Source organism: Natrix helvetica (genome assembly GCF_964273705.1).
Source record: "Natrix helvetica genome assembly, chromosome: 6".
NCBI classification, from domain to species: domain Eukaryota; kingdom Metazoa; phylum Chordata; class Lepidosauria; order Squamata; family Natricidae; genus Natrix; species Natrix helvetica.
In genome coordinates, this window is record NC_138553.1 from 13,934,073 (window position 1) to 13,958,891 (window position 24,819).

Sequence of the window (24,819 nt, forward strand, 5' to 3'; positions counted from 1 at the left end):
GGGTCCAGGAAAGCTCCGGAGCTTGGGGAGGGTGAAAAACAGGCCCAACAGGCCTACTGGAAGTTTGTTTCCTGAAGCCTGGGGAGGGTGAAAACGCCCCCTCCCCAACCCTTTGGCGCCCCTCCAGAAGCCAGAAACGGATCATTTCCAAATTTCCAGTTGTCCCATTGGACCGACTCATTTTTTGTCCTCCGAAGGCTTTCCGGAAGCCTGGGGAAAGCAAAAACGGCTTCTCTCGGCCCCCCAGAGGCCCTCTGGAAGCCGGTAACGGGTCATCTCCGAAATTGTGGTAGCCCGTTGGGCCTGGTTTTCACTCTCCCCAGACTCTGGAGGCTTTCCTGAAGCCTGGGAAGGGTGAAAACAGTCTCCCCTGGCTTTCTGGAAGGCCAAACATCAGCCTGCCTGCACGCGCATGCGCACTGGGGCTGACAGCTCGAATGCCGGCAGATATGCTCCGCGTGCCACCTGTGGCACACATGCTATGGGTTCACCATTCTGTCCTTAGAACAAATATTTATGAGTGTAGAAATTGTTCGGTACTCGAATTCATTTTTTGGTAATAGAATCTTATGTTTAGAAGGGATGTTTGAGGTCATCCAGTCCAGTTGTCTACTCAGTGGATGATCCACTCCAGCATTTCCAACAGCCCATCCAGGCCCTACCTGAAGACTTGCAAATGAACTCACCACCTCGTGTGGCAGCCCTTTGGTCTTACAGCTAATATAGTCGAGATGTTCTCATCGTCTAAATTTGACAATAAGATTGCCAAATATCAAGCTATAAACTGAAATTAAACGTGGTATATTGAATGGCACAGCCAAGTTAGTTGAAGAGTTAGTGGGTCCTTGTGCACATTGACCTTCCATATATTTTTGTGACATGATGTGTTTTTATGAATCTAGCCTGTATTTCTAGTTTATGTGAATTAGATACATAACTTATGTCATTATGTGAATCCAAAATGAAGCGTAACCCATTAGCCAGGTTTTACTGAATGTTTCCCAGGCAGCTTTCAGAAAGCAGCTTTCCTCTCATTCCTTCTGCTCAGTTTCATAAGAAGAAGGAAGCTTTTCTCCCAAGCCCCAGAGTCAGCCAACATTAGTGCTAATCTCATGAGATGCTGTTGGAAGAAATGTCCTTCTGGGTTCAGTTCCAAGTGGGGAAAAAGACACTGGAAACATGGAGGCTGCTTGGAAAGATGGTTTTAATGGTGGACAGGATCACATGGCTTGAGCTCCTGAACAGAAAAGGGGGATCACATGCTTTCAGATGTTGGGTGGAGAAAGAAAAAAGAGCGGGACGCTTAAAGTCCCTGGTGTTATCACCTCTCTGGCTCTTGATCTTGTATTCTGATTGGTTGTCAGACTCTCATGGAGCCATGCAGGGGCAACTCTCTAGGCTGTGCTTTGAGTCCAGGTTTGATTGAGCATTGCTTCTTCCCAGGTGCCCTGTGGTGAGACGGGTAAAGGGCTATTACTATCATGCCTTAATCCCATCACCCTGGAGCTGAAGGAGGGAGATCTGCGTTATGTAGAATAGACTGGCTCAGGCATTTTAATGGCCCATTGACGAAGGTGGGGGCTATTAAGAGTGAGTCTGTTTCCTGCCTAAAAACATGTTTCTCCATTTCTGATCCAGGAAAATATAATATTCTGCCTTTTCAATATTTCCCAGGATATTTCATTTTTCTAGGAGAGGGGTAGGTGCTAACTTCCTACAATGCTAATTCTTGCAAAAGAAGAATTAACTGAGTGAGGGAGAAACAGTCCTTGCATTAAGTAGTTGGTGCCTTCTTCATAATGTCTTTTAAGGCTTCCCAGGGGAAGGGCAGAAATGCTGGATCTGGGGTACCCATCAAAGGTGGGCTTCCCGCTGACCTGGTACCAATAGGATCCTCAGCATTTCAGCTGCTGCAGCATGGCCCATGAATCTGGCCAGTGATCTGTTCTGGGGTTCCACTTTTAGTTGCACAGTTCTCAGTTTTAGCAAACCTTGTTTGCTAAACTTTGTCCTGAACATGCTGTCTTCTCTCTTCTCTATAATTGTAATAACAATATAATTGTTAGCAGTAATAACAGTTCAGCATCCCAGTTTATGTGTTTGCAAAATAATCGTCTTTTCTTTGGATTATCATGTTCTTCTTCTTTGGATCCGAGATATGATTATGGCAATTGAGCCACGTGGAAAGGATTCCTTCCCATCTTCAGCATGGGAGCCTATAAGATCCTTGAAGACAGCTATCATACTTTACTGTATTTTTTTTTTTATCTCCAGATTAAGCACAGTCAAGGTTTCCAATCTTTCCTTATAATCTTTTCTTACCAGGTCAGTGCTCTTCATGGCTGTTCTCCTTTGGACAAAGTCCAGTGACCAGAACTAGACACAATGTTCTAGATACTGTACGTTCTAGCATAAACAGAATGGAGTGGAACAATGATTTCTCATGATCTTGCTCTTTTATTTAACACTGACATATTGTTGGCTCATATTCCGCTTGGGCTCCACCAAGACACCTTTCTCAAATAACATGTTGCCCAGCTTGGTACCCTGCTGCATCCCATAATCCTGCCTTTCCTACCTAGATGAAGGAACTTTTCTGCCCATTATTCCAGCTTGTCAAGATCTTCCTGAATCTTGAGGTTATTCCCATCTATTTTATCCCACCTTGACAACTTTGATCCAATCCTGTTTATCTTTTCAATATCATATTTTCTCTCCCCACATGAAAGGCATTGATAAATAAACTGAACAGCACAGAGCCTAGAACCTAGTTGGTGTTAAATTGACACAATGTATAGCACAGAGTGCTTAGATAAGGTAAAGGTAAAGGTTCCCCTCGCACTTATGTGCTAGTCCTCCCTGACTCTAGGGGGCAGTGCTCATCTCCGTTTCAAAGCCAAAGAGCCAGAACTATCCAAAGACGTCTCCGTGGTCATGTGGCTGGCATGACTAAACGCTGAAAGCGCACTGAACACTGTTACCTTCCCACCAAAAGTGGTTCCTATTTTTTCTACTTGCGTTTTTACATGCTTTCGGACTTCGTTGCGCGTCGCTAGGAATATGAACCGCCAAATTGCTGACCTTTCTGATCGACAAGCTCAGCATCTTAGCCACTGAGCCACCGCATCCCACTGTGCTTAGATAGAAAATCTAATTCTTATACACAGAGCTACTTTCAAAATGCCTCAAAAGAGAATATTAAGGGTGGTATACCTTCCCAGTTTTTTTCCTTTTAATTAATAAGGATCACAATAGCTACCAAATCTTGAAACACTACCAAATCTTGAAAAGATTAAACTGGATTAGTTCTGGTTAATGCTTGGATGAGAGATTACCAGGAAATACCAGAGCTATAAACTGCACTGGGAAGTAAAAACAGTCATATCCCCTTTTTGAATTTTTTAACCTGTTTTGTGGCTACTTCAGTTTTGGTTTAGCATATTCTGATTGTTGGCCATGGTTTATGGATTATAGAAAATCTAGTAATTGTGGTTAATTCATTAAAAATAGTTAAGTAACCTGAAATAGCGGGATGAATGAATTTATTATTTAGACCAAATATGCATAGGACAGAATCCTAGCCATAACACCTGAAGCAAACATACTAAATGTCCACTGGAATTTATGGCAAGGAGGGAAAGGGGCAGTTAAGAAATACAAAACACGAAGAAAGAATAAAGAATACTGTCAAGTTTCCTAAAAATGCCCTAATTGATTCATGAGTATCGAGCTTATCATGCTTAGTAATGCTGGTGCAAAAAAGAGAGCTAAAAAAGTTATATTGAGAAAATGGAAATTTGTTATTACTCCAAACTTCAAGGAATGGCTGTTGGAAAGGTGTCATTTATTTCTTTGGGAAATTATTTTCAGATTATTTAATTGATTATTTTCTACCATCAAAAGATGCAGACATATGTGCTACTATGGCAGAGATGTAATATTTTACAATAATATTGATCATATTATGTAGCCTATTCCAGTGGTGGGTTGCCAATTTTTTTACTACCGGTTGGGGCATGCTTCCATGCCGCTTCTAGGAATGCACAGAAGGGTGGGTGGGCGGAGCTTCCTACTGCTACTACTACCTGTTCGCCCGATCTGGGCCAAACTGGGAGCAACCCACCTCTGGTGTATTCATTAGTAAATCAATAACTATTGATAAGTATAATATTTAAGAATTTTTTTTCTTCCTTTTCCTTTTCCTTATTAGTATATCTTAATTTATTAATCTTAATTTGTTTGGGGTCGTTTTCTTTATTTGTTTCTTCTAGGTTTGAAGATTATTAATTGTGTCTGCATAAAATAATTTTTTTAAAAAAGTGATTGTGGAAGAAAATGATCTTTGGAGTATCTAAAAGATTACTTGATCTTGAGCTTGTGTCCAAGAACAATATATTTTGTGATGATTCTTCAAGTCAGAAGTCAAGTTTCTTTTGCACATTGTTAAGCTGCCACTGTGCCTTTCTTTCTCCCTCTCCAGCTTACTGAGGAACCTAACCCTCATAACAGATACTCCAGAGGAGACCTACCCAACTCAAGCTTTAATCTGGAAGAAATTTGAAAAGATCTTTAAAATCTCTTCTGGCCTTATTAATTATGCACCTGTGTTTAAATCCTATTTGTATCAAGGGCTGCTGGACCTCTACCAAGATAATGTACAGTATGTTGAGATCAGAGTTACCCTGCCACTGGTAATACATTTCTCCTCTTTCTCCTCCTCCTCCTCTTCCCCCACCCCTTCTACATCTCCTGCTTTCTTCCTGTCCCCCTATCCTTCTCTTTTTCCTTCCTCTTCCTGTTCCCCTTCCCTTTCTCCTCCCCTATCTCCTTTCTCTTTCTTCTTTGATCTTTGAAAAAGTACTGCTTGGGTGTCCCTGACAGAATGGACAAAAATATATGGTTTTCAAACATCATAATCAAAATTCAAAACTACCAGAATGGTAGGAGGGAGGGAGGAGAGAGAGAGGGAGGGAGGGAGGGAGGGAGGGAGGGAGGGAGAGAGAGAGAGAGAGAGAGAGAGAGAGAGAGAGAGAGAGAGAGAGAGAGAGAGAGAGAGAGATATGTTACATCACATATGTGCTTTCTACCACTCTCCTTGGAGAAGGGGAAATCTATTTTTAAATCATGTACAGTGTATCCTATCTAGTGCTTTTATTTCCAGGTGGCAGATATCTGGTTTTGCCCTATACTGGGACTCATTGGACAGATCTTATTCTGTGGTTTGAATAAGAGTTACCAGTAGCTACATACATCCAATGAGTCCAGTTTTACCATGAAATTAGTCGCATACTGCCTCCTGGTGATCTAGGTTAGCAAGTGGTTACGTATGATATATATGGTTTTCCTTTAAGAGCTTTCTTCACATGGCTTAAACTTTTCTTCTTGTTTTGCCCACAGATATATGAGCTGAATGGAAAGGTTCATGATAAATCTTGGTCTGTGAAAGTTTTTGAAAACGTGGCTAAGAAATTTAAAAAACATCATCCTGATTTTCTTGGTCTAAAACTTATATGTACGACCATCCGGTAAGGGTTGTCTAGGTAGCTTTGCAACTTGGGCAGATCCATACATTTGAATTTAAATAGCTAATATTAATGAGCAAGGTGGAAGAGCACAATTATACTGGCACTGAAAGGCTTGAAGGACCCGGCTGGGATTAGATTTTGGGGGAAAAACATCTGTATGGTTGACTTCAACTTGATGTCACACGATCAATCAATCAAACCATCTTACTTTTTTAAAAATTAAACTACCTTTGGGTAATGACTTAAAATCCCTTCACACTCTTTATAGCTATCTATCCAATGAGTATCTAGAGATATGTTTCTTCCTGATCAGAATCCATAAATCCTGAATTACAGACCAATATCCACATCATTGTTCCCAGTGGCAAGGGAAATGGGCAACATTAGGGGTATCACAGCTTCCCTGTCCTACCACAGTTCTTTCTGGATGCATTTTTAAGGCCTACCAGTCTCCCGCTTTCCTTTCCTACAACTTACTTCTTATTTCCCTAGAATAGAAACTAGAAACTAATCAATTGATACAAAAGTGTTAAGTGTGATGGAATTTGTGGGTTTGTTGGATAGTGTTAAAGGGAAGGAGCTTGAAAGCTCATGGGCATGGGCCTAAAATAGAATTGAACCTCACTACCTCTGAGTAGTGTGGCAGGTGTAGTTGGGGTGTAGCAAGTTCTGAATCTTCAGAAGAGTGAACCTAAAATATGTTATAATGGAAGTGAGGAAAAACTTGGCTTATGCCAATCCAATCCTAACTGAGCTGGGCATTAGAATGAGCAAGTAGAAGAATTTCAGCTGTGAACTATGCATTTGGTACTGTAAAAAGAATCCCTTTTGGCAAGTGGCTCCAATTTGGTATCCTCAAAGTTATTTGTGAGATTTATAGGGGTGTCAAACTTGATTTCATTGAAGGCCACATCAGGGTTGTATTTGACTTCGGGGCCGAGGGTGGGCATGGTTAGCTCAACATCACTCATGTTGGGGGCACCTGTGGAGGTCCGAGTGCTCTGCTAGTGAAAATTGGCCCCCGACAGGGGTGAAATCCAGCAGGTTCTGACAGGTTCTGGAGAACCGGTAGCAGAAATTTTGAGTAGTTTGGAGAACCAGCAAATGCCACCTCTAGCTGGCCCCGCCCCATCTATTCCCTGCCTCCCGAGTTCCAGCTGATCCGGAGGAAATGGGGATTTTGCAGTATCCTTCCCCTGGAGTGTGGTGGGAATGGAGATTTTGCAGTATCCTTCCCCTGTCACACCCACTAAACCAGTGATGGCGACCCTTTTTTGGCTCGCGTGCCACAAGTGGGGGGAGCACAGGGGGGTCGTGTGCGGGCGTGCTGCACCCATAATGCAACATGCAACCCCCCGGTGCGCATGCGCGCACAACGCGTGACACCCCCCCATTTTTACATGCTTTTTTCGCCCTCCCCAGGCTCCAGAGGCTTTATAGGAGCCTGGGGAGGGCGAAAAGAGCCTCCCCCACCCCTCCCGGAGGCCCTCCGGAGGCTTCAGGGACCGTGCCATAGGTTCGCCATCACTGCACTAAACCATGCCCACCAAGCCATGCCCACAGAACCGGTAGCAAAAAATTTTGAATTTCACCACTGGCTCCTGAGCTCCGTTTTTGACTGCGACAGCCTCCTGCAACCTTCTGCCAGTGAAAATGGAGCTCAGGAGGGCTGCGGGCAGCCCTCCTGAGCTCCGTTTTCGCTGCAAAGGGACCATGGGTCAGTCCTTAGCTGTTTCCAGGGTGGCGGCGCGTGTTCCAGATCTAAGCACCCAGTGGGCTGGGGCACCAACATTGATTGACAAGGCTGATGTGCGTTAAGCATTTTGTTCCAAACTTTTCATTACAAAGGGAGCCTGATTAAATATACAGTCACATCTTAGCTCATAAGGGACTTTCCTGGCTGCAGAATTCTGGGAGTTGAAGTCTACAAGTCTTAAAAGTTGTCAGGTTTGGAGACCTCTAAGGTAGACCACTCCTGGGGTGAACACAATCATATGCAAGTATTCCCTGCAGATGGGATTATCCCTGAGTATATAGCCTATAAATGTAACTACCTAAATAAAAAGCCCATGTCTCATGACTTTTTTCTCCCTGTTGTTAGTGAACTGGTTAGGTATTTATTCTGTTTTTCAGGCATCGTACGAGTTTAGCCAAATATTTGCTCAGCTCTTTTTAATCAAATGGGGATTTTGCAGTATCCTTCCCCTGGAGTGTGGTGGGAATGGAGATTTTGCAGTATCCTTCCCCTGTCACACCCACTAAACCAGTGATGGCGACCCTTTTTTGGCTCGCGTGCCACAAGTGGGGGGAGCACAGGGGGGTCGTGTGCGGGCGTGCTGCACCCATAATGCAACATGCAACCCCCCGGTGCGCATGCGCGCACAACGCGTGACACCCCCCCATTTTTACATGCTTTTTTCGCCCTCCCCAGGCTCCAGAGGCTTTATAGGAGCCTGGGGAGGGCGAAAAGAGCCTCCCCCACCCCTCCCGGAGGCCCTCCGGAGGCTTCAGGGACCGTGCCATAGGTTCGCCATCACTGCACTAAACCATGCCCACCAAGCCATGCCCACAGAACCGGTAGCAAAAAAATTTGAATTTCACCACTGGCTCCTGAGCTCCGTTTTTGACTGCGACAGCCTCCTGCAACCTTCTGCCAGTGAAAATGGAGCTCAGGAGGGCTGCGGGCAGCCCTCCTGAGCTCCGTTTTCGCTGCAAAGGGACCATGGGTCAGTCCTTAGCTGTTTCCAGGGTGGCGGCGCGTGTTCCAGATCTAAGCACCCAGTGGGCTGGGGCACCAACATTGATTGACAAGGCTGATGTGCGTTAAGCATTTTGTTCCAAACTTTTCATTACAAAGGGAGCCTGATTAAATATACAGTCACATCTTAGCTCATAAGGGACTTTCCTGGCTGCAGAATTCTGGGAGTTGAAGTCTACAAGTCTTAAAAGTTGTCAGGTTTGGAGACCTCTAAGGTAGACCACTCCTGGGGTGAACACAATCATATGCAAGTATTCCCTGCAGATGGGATTATCCCTGAGTATATAGCCTATAAATGTAACTACCTAAATAAAAAGCCCATGTCTCATGACTTTTTTCTCCCTGTTGTTAGTGAACTGGTTAGGTATTTATTCTGTTTTTCAGGCATCGTACGAGTTTAGCCAAATATTTGCTCAGCTCTTTTTAATCAAAGCAACAGTATCCACAACCATTTTCCCCCCTTGATATTTTCTTCTGCTTTTGTCTTGCAGAAAGCAATCTGTTTCCCAGATCAAAGCAGCCATTCTTGCAACCATCAAACTCAGGACTAGGTTCCCAAATACTGTGGCAGGGTTTGATTTGGTAATTCCTGATATTCTTCATGGGTTTTACGTTTTATTTTAGAAGGACTGCAAGGGGATGAAATGATGGGGAGTTATTTAAGCTGCATCACAGGACTACCTTATCCCTGCACTGAAGCCCCGACGAAAAGCTCAACCAGGAAATCTACTTTTTCTTTATTGTTAGATTACATTAACAGCACCTTGCAAGACTGAAAGTATTTCTTCCCTTTTACATGTAATCCTTGATTTACAACCACTTGTTGTTCTGACCTAGGCTTTCCCCAAAAGCACGAGGCAGAGTCCTGGTCCCGACAAACCCCCTTTTATTAAATGAATGTGAATTCCTCTCATTCACATTCAGCAAGGCCTGGCAAACAGTCTTTCAAAGGAATATTTATGACTACAGAACTTATCTATCTTGGAAAGCTGCCATGTAAATATTTTCCAAATGAGGTGCTGTGCAAGGGAAGACTTGGCACAGAGTCTCTGAGATTCACGGACAGATCTTCACACTCCTGAAACGAATCTAACGACCAACCGAACAAATTGTTTCCTGCAAAAGTCCACTCCACTTTCACTCCTCTTTTATTTCCTATGGGAGGGGGGGCTAATCACCTTCTACCTGTGACTTTACTCCCAAGTCTACCCTGATTTCTGAGTTGTTCTTTTCTTCTGGCAGCTCTGCACATGCACACACAGGGAACAGGCTCTAGCTGTCCCTCTGCCTCACTGCTGTCTGGTTTCGTAGGCACCTGATCACTGCCAGACGGCCTTGGCCCCATCTCTGCCTGACGCAAAGCCCTTGTCCAAGCCTTCCCCAGCCTCCAGGACTGGCCCATGCTCCTCCCCAACCTCCTCACTTCTGACTCTGCTGCCAGCTCCGCTGGCAGGCCACAACACTTTAGTGACTGTTCGAAGTTACAACAGCATTTACCGTTTTTCACACTTACGGCCATTACAGCCTCTCTGTGGTCACATGATCAAAATCCAGTTGTTTTGGCAGCTGGCATGTATTTATGACAGTTGCACTATCCCGGGGTCATGTAGTTGCCATTCATGACCCTCCCAGCTGGCTTCCAACAAGCAATGAGGGAAGCCAGATTCACTTAACTCAGGGGTGTCCAAACTTGGGAACTTTAAGACTTGTGGACTTCAACTCCCAGAATTCCTCAGCCAGCCATGCTGGCTGGGGAATTCTGGGAGTTAAAGTCCACAAGTCTTAAAGTTCCCAAGTTTGGACACCCCTGACTTAACTGAAGTGATTTGCTTAATAACTCTGGCAAAAAGGTAATTAAACTGGACAAAACTTACTGAACAATTGCCTTGCTTAGCAACAAAAATGTTGGGCTCAATTGTACTCATACGTTGTAAACGACTTGTACTCTCTGGAAAACTAGGGAGGGTCCCTAATTTCCAGTGCCAATTGTTTGCAGCTGATTCCATGCTACAGGTAGTCCTTGATTTACACCGGTTCATTCAGTGACCGTTTGAAGCTAGAACAGCCCTGAAAAAAGTGACTTATGACCGTTTTTCACCCTTATGACTGTTGCAGCATCCCCATAGTCACCTGGTTTACATTTGGATGCTTGACAAACTGGTTCATATTTATGATGATTGCAGCGTCCCAAGGTCCTGTGCTCATCTTTTGGGACCTTCTGATAAGCAAAGTCAATGGGGAAGCCAGGTTCACTTAACAACCATATTTAACAACTGCAGTGATTCACTTAACAAATGTGGCAAGAAAAGTTGTAGAATGGTTAACACATTTCTCACTTAGCAATATAAATTCTGGGCTCAGTTGTGGTCATAATAGCAATAGCACGTAGACTTACATACCGCTTTATAGCCTTCTCTAAATGGTTCACAGACTCAGCCTGTTGCCCCCAACAATCTGGATCCTCATTTTACTGACCTCGGAAGGGTGGAAGGCTGAGTCAACCTTGAGACGGTGAGATTTGAACTGCCAAATTGCTGGCAGCCGGCAGTCAGCAGAAATAGCCTGCAGTACTGCACTCTAACCACTGCGCCACCATGGCTCATCATAAGTCGAACACTATCTGTATTAATAGAGTAGATCTATTTGTTTTTTTAATGATAGTTATTGATAGATTAATAATATCTAAGTACTGAATGCTGATCCAGAGCAATGCTCCTTTTCAGGTTGGTTGGGAAGATGGTGGAAAGTCTCTCTTGGAACTGCAAGAAGCTTTACAGTTGCCAGAAATTAAAAAAGTTAAATTGCCATATTTCTTTCATGCTGGTGAGACAGGTAAGCACAAATACATCACAATGCACCTTTGAAGTGCAGTAAATAACTAGAAAATGAATTCTGCAAACTTATTTGTAATTATCTCTGAGGTGAATCTTTTGAACATATCGGAAGATAATTCTAAGTAAATATACATCAATATATGACAGTGGTTCCCAACCTGTGGTCCGTAGACCCTGTTGTGGCCCGCCAGCGGAGCTAGAAGCAAATTCGAAGACTGAGGAGGTTGTGGAGGAACATGGGCCAGTCCTGGAGTCTGGGGAAGGCTCTGTGAGGGCTCTGTGTCGGAGGCAGGGAGGTGGCCAGAGCCATAAGCCAGTTATCAGCTGCCTTCAGAGTCAGACATCAGTGAGGCAGATGAATAGCTGAAGCTTGTTTCCAGTGTGCGCATGCGCAGAGTTGCCAGACGAAGGGAATAACTAAAGAAGAGGGGTCGACTTCGGAGTAAGGTCACAGGTAGACGATGAATGACCTCTCCCAGAGGAAATAAAAGAGGAGCGAAAGGGGAGTGGAGTTTGCAGGAGACAATTAGTTTGCTTAATTGGTTCATGACTCTTTGAGACTCCTTGCCAAGTTTTGCAGATATCAGTCTGTCAGCTCTCCAAGCCGGATAAGGTCTGTGACTGTAAATCCTCCCTCGAAAGACTTTGCTGGATGTGAATGAGCAGAATTCGCAGTAAATTAATAAAAGGGGTTTTGTTGGGACAAGGAGTTTGCTTCATGCTCTTGGGAAGCCTCGGTCAGAACAGACCCCTGGGAGGCAAAGATGTTGTCACAAGAGGTCCGTGAAGGCTTGAAGAAATGTTAAAATCTTGGGAATCCGGGGCCACAAAAGATATTTAAAAGGAGTCCGTGGTGAACTCATCAATGCTAAGAATCAGATTGCTGTTCCCAGAAATTCTGGCACCCTTTCCCCTCCAAAATACAGAAGGATATAAGAAAGACAGGGTACAAAAAAGACAGGACAAGCGTGGGAATTCTAAAGGTTTATCTTGGGAAAAATAAAAATGGAGACTGAGGAACATCCTGGATGTTAGGATTAAAAATTAGATCCGATGGCAGAAAACTATAGGGAGAACATGGAGTTAACCCTGGTTGGCAACCTTACTTAGCAGACTATAGATGTGCAATTAGCTCATTTGAGTCAGTTGAGACTTGACTTGAATTTATGCCTTTTTTTTTTTTTTTGCAACAGTCATTAAGCAGATGCTTAATGTTTGGCAACGTGGAGCAAATGACTTCAGTTGAGTTTCATAAAGCGTCTTGCTACATGGATAAAATAGGTATATGATACCATTATGATTTAGTTTGAATCCTTGAGACTCTAAAACACACACAGAAAATGCCACAAGGCTTTTCCACATTGCGTTAGTACAGTGTTTTTCAACCTTGGCAACTTGAAGATGTCTGGACTTCAACTCCCAGAATTCCCCAGCCAGCGAATGCTGGCTGGGGAATTCTGGGAGTTGAAGTCCAGTCATCTTCAAGTTGCCAAGGTTGAAAAACACTGCGTTACTATTCTTTCTTTCAGAATAAAATTTTGAGAGAGTTCTACCATGATGGCCATCCTTTTGTAAAGTTATATAGTAACTAACTCTTCTTTTTCTATATTACTCAGATTGGGAAGGCACTTCGATAGACAACAATTTGTTGGATGCTCTGCTAATGAACACCTACAGGATTGGTCACGGATTTGCCCTTTCCAAGCACTCAGAAGCTAGGAGGGTGGTACTGAAGGGGGATATTGCTGTAGAAATCTGCCCTATTTCTAATCAGGTATTGTTCAAGAAAAAGAGAGCTGATCTTTGCTCCAGAACCTTCTGGGATAGGAAAGAAACGGGGAGATGACTTAATGTATTATTTTCAATCCTTTTACAGATCTCATAGGCTTCCGTAGAAAATGAAAAATACTAGGTTTTATTGGAGAATATTCCTGTCAGCCCAGAAAAAAAGAAAGGATAAAAGATGGAGATTGAGGAACATTGTAGGTGTTAGAATTATTGTATTTTTCAAGAGTATAAGAGGCACCTTTTTCCCTCAAAAAAGTGGCAGAAAATCTGGATGAATCTTATACACTGAATACAGCATTTTTTGCCTCCTGAAACCCCACCCCTTCACCAAAATGGCCGTGCAGAGTCTTTAGGAGGCTTCCAGAGTGCTCCTGGGGGCTGGGGGAGGGTAGATATGAGCGAAAAATGGGCCATTTTTTGCTCAACTTTCCCCAGCCCCCAGGAGCACTCTATAAGCCTCCAAAAGTCTATGATTGCCCTTTTTTTTGATGAAAAACGGGCCATTTTTTGCTTGTATTGGGGGGGCGCCCCCCAGGAGCACTTTACAAGCCTCCTAAAGGCTATTCGTGCCCTTTTTTTGAAAAAAAATGGGCAGTTTTCACAAAAAATGGCCGTTTTGGGGAAGTCTGCAGAATGCAAAAACTTTTTGCTTCTTCAAAATCTTGGTGCGTTTTATACTCCGAAAAATACGGTAAGTTAGGTGGGATGACAAAAAAAACTATAGGGAAAATATGGAGTTAGCCCTGGTTGGCAACCTTACTTAGCAGACAATCCATGTGCAAATAGCTCAATTCAGGCAGTCCTTGACTTAGGACAGTGATGGCTAACCTTTTTGTCGTGCGCCCGCACCAATAATGCAATGTGCGTGCGACACTCCCTGTGTGCACCCCGCACCCCCTTGCACATGCACACATGAGTCTCCGTGCTCCCTTCCCCATGCATGCACGTGCAACCCATGCCCCGTTTTGGGCCTAGTAGGAGGTTTCCCTGCAACCTTCTGGGAGAAAAAATGGGCTACGGAGTGGGAACGCCGCACCCCTGCGCTTCCCCTGCCCATGCGTGCACGTGACCCCCCACACATGCACACACAATCCCGCCCCTGGGCACGCACACATGTTTCCTGCATGCACCCTGTGCATGCGCGGCAGAGACCCAAAAATCTGCTGGCCGGCGGGAGGCACCCGCACAGGCACGGTGGAAGTGAGCTGGGGCGATGCCTCGCATGCCCGCAGAGAAGGCATTGTGTGCCACAGATCTAGGACCTTAATGGAGCCTGGTATTTTCATTGTAAGTCATGATGGTTATAAGTCAAGGCCCCTGTGTGACCTGACCCAAATTTGTGACTATTTTTGTGGCAGTTATTAAGCCAGATTAAAAGAGTATAAAGAATAAAAGGCCAGAAACCAGCAAAAATGTTGTAAATAGTGGTCACATCACTACAGGAACACTAAATACGAGCTGGTTGCCAAGCACCTGAAGTGCCAATTCATGTGACCGCAAAGGTTTTGTGCAGCCACCAGAACTGGGTTGTAAGTAACATTTGGAAGGATCCGTCATAACTTCAAATAGTTGCTAAGCGAGCACACCAAGAAGGGTATTAACAAATACATGGTTGTAGGCTAAAAGGAGCAGTTAACTTTAATAAGGAAATTGTATGCTTAGGTAGCAACATCTACATGGTGGAATACAGAAATGGGAAGAAGAAAAACCCCTAGTCTTCCTGTAACAAGGAGGGTGAGATTAGAGTATCAGTTTTTCAATCATGGAAGAGCAGATTAGAGTTAGAAACAAAAAATCACTTTTTCCATGTTGTCTTTGTTCACAGTTCTCCTAGCACTCAGTGGGATAAAAGATGCAAAGAGTGGAGGTCACTGAGGGCAGCTGGATCTGTTTAACAATCTCATGATTCATTTCACAACTGCAGTGATTTGCCAAACCACCATGGCCAAAAAGGTCATAAAATTAGACGTAACTCACTTAACATTTGCCTTGCTGAACAACAGAAATTCTGGTCCCAATTGTCATAAGTCAAGGACTACCTACAGAGCAGTGGTCACCAACTGGTGGTCCGTGAGAAAATTTTATGGTCCACAGAAAAATTATTTTGTATTTTTTTATATTGCATTAAATCAGGGGTCATCAAACTACGGCCCCTGGGCCGGATACATGCAATGAACACTTCTGTTGCTGCAGAGAGTCTCCCCCTTTGGGGTCTTTGTGTGGGTTGGAGCAGAAATTCCGACTTGGGGTCTGCTTCAGCCTCCTGATGTGGGCCTTTGGGCACAGACTGGAGGAAAGCATCACTGGTGGCGAAGAGCCGGAGGGCCTTGTCCCAGTGGGACTGTATCATGGCCTGGAACTGGCTGACCATCTCAGCCCGTTGAGCCTCCAGGTGCCGGTACCTGGCCTTGCACTCCTGCAGATCTTCCCTCTGCTTGGAAAGCCCATGCTTGTAGTCCTCAGTGAGGTGCTTCTGTTGAGCTTCCTTCTCGATCAGATCCTATTTGAATGGAACCATTTTTTATTGCAAACTCTTTTTCATGGTGGCTGCTTAGCTCCAACAACTGCTTCATGTTGAGGCCCTAAGGAGCCCAGGCAGCAGAGATGGGTTTCTGCCGGTTTGCCCCGGATTGGGCAAACCGGTAGTGGCGGTGGCGGGAGGCTCTGCCCATCTTCCCGGATGTGTCGTGTGTGCACGAGTGAACCGGTAGTAAAATAAATTGAAAGCCACCATTGCTGGGCGGACAGAAAAGGAGTGGCTGGGAGAGGAGGAACGAGGAGAGGCTGGTGAGGCGCCCCTTGACATGAGTGACATCGAGTTGGCCGCAGCCACCTAGTCACATTACCACCTAGCCATGCCCACCCAGTCAGTCATTGGCCAGATCATATTAGTGGTCCACGGGATTTAAAATTATGAATTTAGGAGTCCTTGAGGTCCGAAAGGTTGGTGACCCCTGCTATAGAGGAAAAGACAATTGAGAAGAAGAGAAAAAAGAAGAATATGAGAAAACAAAGAAAAAAGTCCAGAAGGTATAAAATATCTATCCAAGACATGTTGATTCACTTACAGTTGATTCTTGAATACTGGCTCAATTTCTGAAGAGATGTTTACTGCTCTCTTACTACTGGCTGAATAACCTCAACCATTTACAAAAGTAAGTATTTTTGTTGCTGACCATATCCAAATAGCAGCTCTTTTGTGCAGAGACAAGTCCTCCTTGTGACAGTGATTTTGTGTAGATCTCGATAAGCTCTGAATGTTCCCTTGCACCAAATGCAGGCTTCAATAAAATAACGCTTGGCTCATGTGTTCTTCTTCTTCAAGGTCCTGAAGCTAATATCAGATCTGAGAAACCATCCTGGTGCTTTTCTGTTGTCAGAGGGTTATCCGGTAGTGGTTGCCTCGGATTATCCCTCCATCTTTGGATCAAAGGGATTATCCCACGACTTCTACGAGATATTTATGGGCGTAGGAGGGATGAGTGCCGAGCTGAGAACTATTAAGCAAATAGTGCTAAACTCTTTCAGGTAAGTGCATGTCTTTTGTATGCTGACACTTAACGGATTAAAAAACCCATCATCAATGTACAAACATATATACAAACAGCAATGGGTTTGCTGCCCCGTTGCTGGGTGAGCGTGGCCTAGTCGGCCTCTTGCACCATGGCAGGGATTGGAGGGGTGTGTTTTTCCGCTCTCCCCAGGCTCCGGAGGCTTTCTTCAAGCCTCAGGGAGGGCGAAAACTGCTTCCCCTGGGCTCCGGAGGCCCTCTGTAGGCCAGAAACAGACCTGTTTCCGGACTTCCGGAACCTCCAGTAGCCCTGTTTCCCCACCCCCCCAACCTACCCCTGAGCCTCCGCATGGGCCCTGCACTAAGCTGGCATGATGAACGGGCCATGTGGAAACTCCTGGAAAGGGGTGGGTGGGAGTGGCCAGTCAGGGGTGGCATTTTGTGGTTCGCTGAACTGGGCAGAATCCTAGCTAGAGGATCGTCTAAACACATGCGAACCCCCAACAACCCACCTCTGCAAACAGGGCAATAAATGGGACAACATTTAGCGCCAGTTAGACTGTTCACATGTATCAGCATTCTAGTTTATGTCATCATTGAATTTAGAGTCAACAAAACTTGGATAGGAAAGCCAAATATGAAACTACACCTATCCTGCCACAATAGGGTTTTTTTGCATAAAAAAATGAAAATACACAGTTTGCTGGCCCAAAACATTTAGGTCTGGAATGGCGAACCATGCCACAGGTGGCATGTGGAGCCATTTGTCAGGGCACACACACACCCCGGAGGCCCTCCGGAGACTTCAGGAGCTTTCCCAAAGCCTCCAGAGCGCAAAAAACCGGTCCTACGGGAAAACCCAAAGTTCGGGAATGGACTTCCGGTTTGCTCATAGGGCCGGTTTAAGCCCACTGGAGCCTTCAGGGAAGGCTCCCCGCACCCACTTCATTCACATGAGTGGGCAGAAAAAAGATGTTGCTGGCATCACCATTAAGTGCAAATGAGAATTGGCTTTAATGTGCTTAATTGAAAAGCACACCATATTCTGTTTAATTCAGTATCTTCTATTTGAATACAAATGTATTAGGTTTTAAGATTATGGCTTTGGGGGGGGGAGCGAGAGGGAGGAGGGCTGCCTACATTTGGTTCTTCAAAAGTATCTTACTAACAATGAGTCTTTTCCCTTTGTAGATACAGTAGTATGAAACCTAATGAGAAGAAAAAGGCCCAGGCCATTTGGGAAAAAAAGTGGAACGACTTCATAGACAGTTTTGTACCTTCACTCAATGTGACTACTTGTCACAGTAGAGGTTCTATACAAAATATTGCTTCTCCCAAGTAATTTGATCAGATCATTGCTCGTTTAACAATCCACCAAAAATAATTGAAATCAGAATATACTGCATAAAGGTGGGATTTATTGTACTGAGATTGAATAGAAGTATTCCTTTCCCCACTAAAAAGTAGAAAGTTCTCTCATTTTTAGTTATATTGGAAATTGTTGCCGTATAATGGTTGTTGGGTAAACAGGAGGCAGATGTATTAAGTACAGGTAGTCCTCACGTATAACCATTCCTTTATTGGCCATTCAAAGTTACAATAGCACTGAAAATTGTGCTTATAACCAGTCCTCACACAACCAACAGAACATCTCCACAGTCACATGATCATAACTTGGTTTCTTGGTATCCAGTATGTATTTACAGTGGTTGCAGCAAGTCATGTGATCACCATTTGAGACTTTTCCAGGTGCCTACTGGCAAACAAAGTCAATGGGGAAGAGCTTAAAGACTGCATGATTTACTTAGCAATCATGGCAAAAAGATTGTATAATTGGGCACGACTCGCTCCAAAACCACCGTGCTTAACAACAGGCATTCTGGTCTCAATTGTGGCTGTAAGTCAAGGACTACAGTACCTGTACAGTATTTTTACAATCATGAATTGACCAATTATTTACCTTTTTAAAATTATGAAGGATAAAAATCTAATAATAATAATATTGATTTTTATTATATTAGCTCTATGTTGCTCAGAGTTGTTCATGATGGGAAGCGCCCATAAGCCCAGTAAAATAAATAAAAGAATGAAGGAATGATCAATCGCCTATAGATATTTAACACAGATTATTATACTTGGCTGTAATTGTAACAATTGCTCCTTACTACTTTTGTTTATCAAACATGTATCATATCAGAAGAGAAGCAATTACCTGAATTTTGGGGCTAGAAAAATACAGAAATACAATTAAATGCTTACACGTATGCTTCATTTTAAAAAGCCAATGTTTAAAAAATATGCAGCCTAGCTTTACAGCATAGAAAAGAAAACCTTGTTGATTTTTAGACAATCTGTGATGTTTGCAGTTTAGTTCAGATATATCTGAATGATCACACATTATCCCAACAATTATACAGGTGTAAAATCATTTATTGAATGTATCTATTTTACTTTATATGTAACTCAGGTGGTTTACAAAAGTTTAATAGAGTGCAGCATAGTAATATTATACTGTCTAACAATATTTCTATTGGGACATAAACTGTCTAACAATATTTCTATTGGGACATAATACCATCAAGATAAAGAAAAACCTTGGTATATTGACTATTCAAGTCAATCAGTGAGAATAGTAGCTATTAGAAACTTAGAGTTAAATATGAACTATATGATTTTTTCCTTTAGCAGCAATACAATTTTCTTAAACTATTTTCTTAAATATTGATTACCAAATTCAGTATTTATATATATATATATGTTTAATGACTATGAGAAGACTTGCTCTTTAATTAATATCCTCTTCAATTCATCATTTGAATTCTGTTTAATCAGATTTGATTTCACTATAAGTACATAAATAAAGCACATTTTTTTCTGGAGGGAAAAATATTGGTAAAATAATAATAGCAGAATGTTTGAGGCATTCTTTTTTGTATGTATGCTATTCATGTGGTGTCTATGTATACTTTATAAATAAGTTATATATTTAACTATATAAAAATAAATAAAAAATCTTCCTTTGTTAAAGTGCTGATAATCAATTATGAATACATTAATCATGTAATGGAGCATATATGAATCTTACTCTAATAAATATTTCTATCATATACTGAGCTGAAATTAATTTTCTCCATGCAAGCAATAAAATTGGATTTTCAGAACAACTGAATCATAAACTAATACTGTTTTCTGAATTTGCGTAATATACATTTATGCAAAAACAAGGAATTTACAATTTAGGTTAAATAATATGCTTTGCAAATCCAGCTTTTATATCTTGGAACAAAACGGGATTTTTTCCCATTATAAAGCTGTTAAGCCATGATTTGTACAATGATGGTTTATTAAATAGATCACCCTTGATTAGATTAATAGAACATGCCAAACAATACCTTTCACCTACTCTAATCCTTAGATTTTGCCAAGAACAGCCAAAAGCCATGATGGCATAGATACAGTAAAATCCTTCCAATGTTTTCTAAGACCATGATTTTAGTACTAATTCAAAGGATGTAATTACAAGTTTTTGCTTCTTTATTGTTACAAAATTACACCTGTGAATCATGCTTCTGTTGGAAGAAATATCCACCTGGTTCACTTCCAAGCTGGGAGAAAGACACTGGAAACATGGAAGCTGATTAGAAAGATGGTTTACTGATGAAGCAGAACCACATAGGTTTATGGTTCTGGGAAGCTGACAAAATGGAGTTGAGAGTGGGGGGTGGGGGTTTATACCTGCTTTTAGGCTTTGCACTTGAGCTTCCTGTTCCTGTGCAAGAACATATATTCTATTGGCTGTTGTCAGATTCCTATGGAGTCATGTAGGAGTCATAGCTCTATAGGCAAAAGAGGAAATGCAAATCCTAGGTGTTTGTTTGAGTTCCCAAGTTTGGTTGAAGTTTGGCCTGCTCTGGGGATGGCACAATGAAGGGGTTTGTGTTCTGAAAGGGAGTTGGGCAATTCCTATTGTGTCTTAATGGCTTTCGTCCTGTTTTGGATCTTTAGTGAGAGCTAATCCTACCATACTGCCTTTGTTCAGACTTTGCTGCAGGGAGTTTCAAAACATCCTGTTTTGAATGGATTACCAAATCTGTATTTCTAAAAGCTGCCTCCTCAGTTTCTGCTTGGGGGCAAGGATATTGGGGCTGTTTCTGATTGGGGCTGGCCCAATCTTACTTAATGACCACAAAATATCTGCTGGGGCTATTAAGAAAGACTGAATCTGCTTCCTGCCTCTAAAAAAGCAAGTTTCTCCATTTCTTATTTGGGGAAATATAATATTCTGCCTTTTTAAATATTCCTCAAAATGCTTCATTCCTCTAGGAGGGGTAGGCATTGATTTTCTACACTTCACTCTGAAAATTTAATGTGTCAGGATCAAAATACATTTTTGATGAGATTTCCCTGAAAACAGCATTCCGGTAGGCATCATAGAGATAACTGTGATGTGCAGTGATTATTACACAAATAATCCCCTTTTCAAAACATTGTTCATTACAACCAATCACAGTCCGGTATGCAAATAAGCTAGATAGGTCAGGAAAAAGAACAACTATTTCATGTCTCAAGGTAGCATGGAAGAGAAAACTGAATTAGATCAAAAGGTAAGTTGGAATCATAGTTTCACTGTAAGTAAGGGAAGGAGTGGGTATTGTAGGCAAAAAATGGCTAAAAATTAGAACGAGTCAATTAGATAAACCATAGTAAGATACTTTTCAGGATGTTTTTTAGATCTGATCAGCATTTAGTCCCAACCTCCTTGCTGTGCTGTACTCCCAATTTCCTTCAACTGTAACTGATGAAAATTGCAGATGCAATAATTTCATATTTTGATTGATGTTACAAAGGTCTTACATTATGGTCTAATCATTCATAATCAATATATGCTCATCTTCCTTTTAGTGCAAGAAATATTGTTACTGCCAGATTTTTCAAAACTATCTTAGATAAGGAAAAATAATTTTGTTACTAAAACCACTGTCTGATCTAATCTGCCAAACTAAACCTCCAAGCTGCTAGCAGAATGTAAACTTCCTGATTTATAGGTCCCCTGGATCAATTATATCTACGAGGATCCTCTAGTTTGCTATTGTGGATGTTGAGGTCTTCTGCTGATTTATACCACAGTTGGTAAAAATGAGATCCCAGAACAGTTTGCCATTCCTGAAACGGCAAAGCTTCTTCAAAAATTGCCTTCAAGTTGTAGTCTTCAAATTGAGAGAAGATAAATAGTTGTACAGGTAAACCTCAACTTATGACCATTATGTTTAGCGACTGTTCGAGGTTACATTGATACTGAATGAAGGGACCCACGACCAGTCCCCAAAGTTATAGGCATTGCAGTGCCCTCATGAACAAAATTTGGGCCCTTGGCAGCCCACCCTCACAATAGTGAGGCACTTCAATTCCCCCTACCCACTTATTTTCCCTGCTCTTTTGCCCCCTTATACTCCATGGCTCCTATCAACCAAGCTGACCTTCGCCGTCTTCTTGCTTCATTGCAGACTGAACATGCTGGCCCTGCCTTTGAGAGGCCATTGCTGGCTGCTTGAGTCTTTTTTCCTCAGGTACCCAGTGATTTTCTTGTGAGCCCTGAGGAAACGGCCTCACATGGCCAGCAATTGTCTCACCAACCGCCAAGGTGGGGCAGTCTTAGCAGCAGTCGGAGCAAGGACATAGCAAATGTCAGTTGGGGTGGTAGTGTGTAAAGCAGTAGGGACCTCAAAAGTTAGGGGCGCTGGGGTGATTGGAACCTCCTGTAATGTCAACTTCACATGGCACTCCTGGGGGTTTGTTCTAGTGGTGGGATTCAAAAATGTCTACTACCAGTTCTGTGGGCGTGGCTTGGTGGGCATGGCAGGGGAAGGGTACTGTAAAATCTCCATTTCCTCCCCTCTCCAGGGGAAGGTTACTGCAAAATCCCCATTCCTCCCTGATCAGTTGGGACTCGGGGGGCATAGAATAGATGGGGGCGGGGCCAGCCAGAGGTGGTATTTACTGGTTCTCCAAACTACTCAAAAGTTCCGCTATCGGTTCTCCAGAACTGGTCAGAACCTGCTGAATACCACCTCTGGTTCGTTCGCAGGGTGGCTGGAGCTTCCTGGAGTGGCTGCTTGCTTTGTGTTGCTGGTCTATAGCTGGGCTTTGCTCTGTGAAGGGCTTTGCACGGGACAGAGCTTTCTGCTGTGATGCAGCTCATGGGCTTATGGGAGCCCCACAACAACAACATGCAAGAAGTCCCCAAACAACGATGTGGCAAGTAAGTCCACAGACACAAGGTTCTGTGGCTGCTTGTCACCTCACAATGTGGCCAAAAGGCAAGAGATGTGGAGTGGGGGTGGAGTGTTGGAGAGGACGTAGTCCCTTACCTTGAGGCTTGGACCTGTGAGGAACCAAGTCTGAAATGGCTTAGAATAGGGTGGCTACTTGTTCAATGGCCCACGATTGTTAGTTAATGACAGCAATGGGGAGTGGCACTATTGATAAGTGATGTAGTCACATGATACCACACTTTACAACTGTCTTGTTAGTGACAAATTCTGGCCCCAGTTGTGGTCGTAAGTCAAGGATTACCTGTACATATGAAGAGAGAAACATCACAATCAGTGGTGGGATTCAAATTTTTTTACTACCAGTTCTATAGGCGTGGCTTGGTGGGTGTGGCAGGGGAAGGATACTGCAAAATCCCCATTTCCTCCCGATCATCTGGGACTCGGAAGGCAGAGAATAGATGGGGGCAGGGCCAGTCAGAGGTGGTATTTACCGGTTCTCCGAACTACTCAAAATTTCCACTACCGGTTCTGCAGAACCGGTCAGAACCTGCTGAATACCACCTCTGGTCACAATCACTAAGAGTGGCCACCAATCTGAAAAATAAAATGTGAATCCCACTTTGCATCTATGTTCTTATAGAAAGCCACAAAACAAATAGCCACTCCTCCATCCTGTTTTTAATAAGGGAATCTACTCTGCAGGTGTAAACATAACAAGTGATTGTTTGAAATTACCATGCGACCCAGAGAAATAGCGCGGCCTTTAGATTTCGGTAGCAATATTTTGTGTCCTCGGCAAGTCTTGTCTCCTCAAGATGCTTTAGTTTTGTGCTTTATGGCTCTTTGTGCCTCTTCAAGATGCTTTATCCCTAATTTTAGAGCCCAGCAGGGTGAATGGATATATTGTCAAAGGGCCCTGTGGCGTTTTGCCAACCATATTGTGTTAACTCACTCTACCGCGAGAGTAGAGATCGCTTGACTGCATATCTTCTTGAGTGTGTTTTCAAAATTGATACCTTGCCTCACAGGGGCAGCTTATTTTGATAATAAATAAATGCAGTCTCCTTTCCCCAGTATTATAAGTAGGCTGTTCTGGGGACTGATTTCAGGGTGAATATGATTTGTGTGAGCTCCTCCAAATGAAATCCTTCTGTAGAGAATGATGTCTTTTTGCTGAATGGCTCTGACCTCCATTACTAAGGAAGTTGAACTCTATACCAGACATGTGAAGAAATGGCAATGAAATTGGTCTGACCCTGAAAGTACAAAAGGGGTTATTCCCCGGAACATCAAAGAAATCCTTCCAGAATGATATTCTGAGGTAACCCAAGGAGAGTTACCTCACACCACTTTCATTTTTAAGACATTGATATGATCCATAGGCAGTAAATGCTTGAGGCAGTATGTGCTGAACAGGCTGGTTTTATAGCAAGGAAATAGGCCTCTGGAACTCTTATATCAAGAATGGATTAATTCATTAAATTTTATAGCTTAGTTTGAAGGCCTGGGGTTATGGGAGTATTGATAAAATATTTCCTTTCCTGCTACTGTATCTAACATTTGGGGGAAAAAACAGAGGGGGTGGGGAGTTGGAAAACACATGGAATAAAAAACAGTCAATAGAAAAATCCATGTTCTTAAAAAAACAACAATACGGGAAAAGAATCTTTGTAAACCTTTGTTTCTCAACCTTGGCAATTTTAACAGAATGCTGAGAAAGTCCACACACTGCTTTAGACTTTCCGCCCCCTTCATTTATAACATTTAACGCTGGCAGTGCTTCCAATAGGAAATTATTCTATGGGGTTTCTATAACTTTATAAACATCAGTTAAAAATTTGGAGTCCTAGTGGACAACCATTTAAATATGAGCTAGCAGTATGCAGCAGCTGCCAAAAAAGCCAACACAGTTCTAGGCTGCATCAACAGAGGGATAGAATCAAGATCACGTGAAGTGTTAATACCACTTTATAATGCTTTAGTAAGGCCACACTTGGAATACTGCATTCAGTTTTGGTTGCCACGATGTAGAAAAGATGTGGAGACTCTAGAAAGAGTGCAGAGAAGAGCAACAAAGATGATTAGGGGACTGGAGACTAAAACATATGAAGAACCGTTGCAGGAACTGGGT

General features: G+C 42.9%; 1 protein-coding gene and 1 long non-coding RNA gene across 3 annotated transcripts in view; both read left to right on the top strand.

The window, feature by feature from the left end:
- Positions 1 to 18,951, top strand: part of ADA2 (adenosine deaminase 2) — a 40,224-nt gene extending 21,273 nt beyond the window's left edge. For both annotated transcript variants that reach the window (XM_081957257.1, XM_081957256.1), the window contains 7 exons: positions 4,481 to 4,691; positions 5,398 to 5,525; positions 8,775 to 8,865; positions 11,007 to 11,115; positions 12,734 to 12,891; positions 16,231 to 16,433; positions 17,608 to 18,951. In XM_081957257.1, coding sequence (XP_081813383.1) covers positions 4,481 to 4,691; positions 5,398 to 5,525; positions 8,775 to 8,865; positions 11,007 to 11,115; positions 12,734 to 12,891; positions 16,231 to 16,433; positions 17,608 to 17,758 — 1,051 coding nt within the window. In that variant the 3' untranslated portion in view covers positions 17,759 to 18,951. The remainder of the gene's footprint in view (positions 1 to 4,480; positions 4,692 to 5,397; positions 5,526 to 8,774; positions 8,866 to 11,006; positions 11,116 to 12,733; positions 12,892 to 16,230; positions 16,434 to 17,607) is intronic.
- Positions 1 to 24,819, top strand: part of LOC309394300 — a 205,996-nt gene that overhangs the window by 13,910 nt on the left and 167,267 nt on the right. The gene's annotated exons all lie outside the window — the stretch shown is intronic.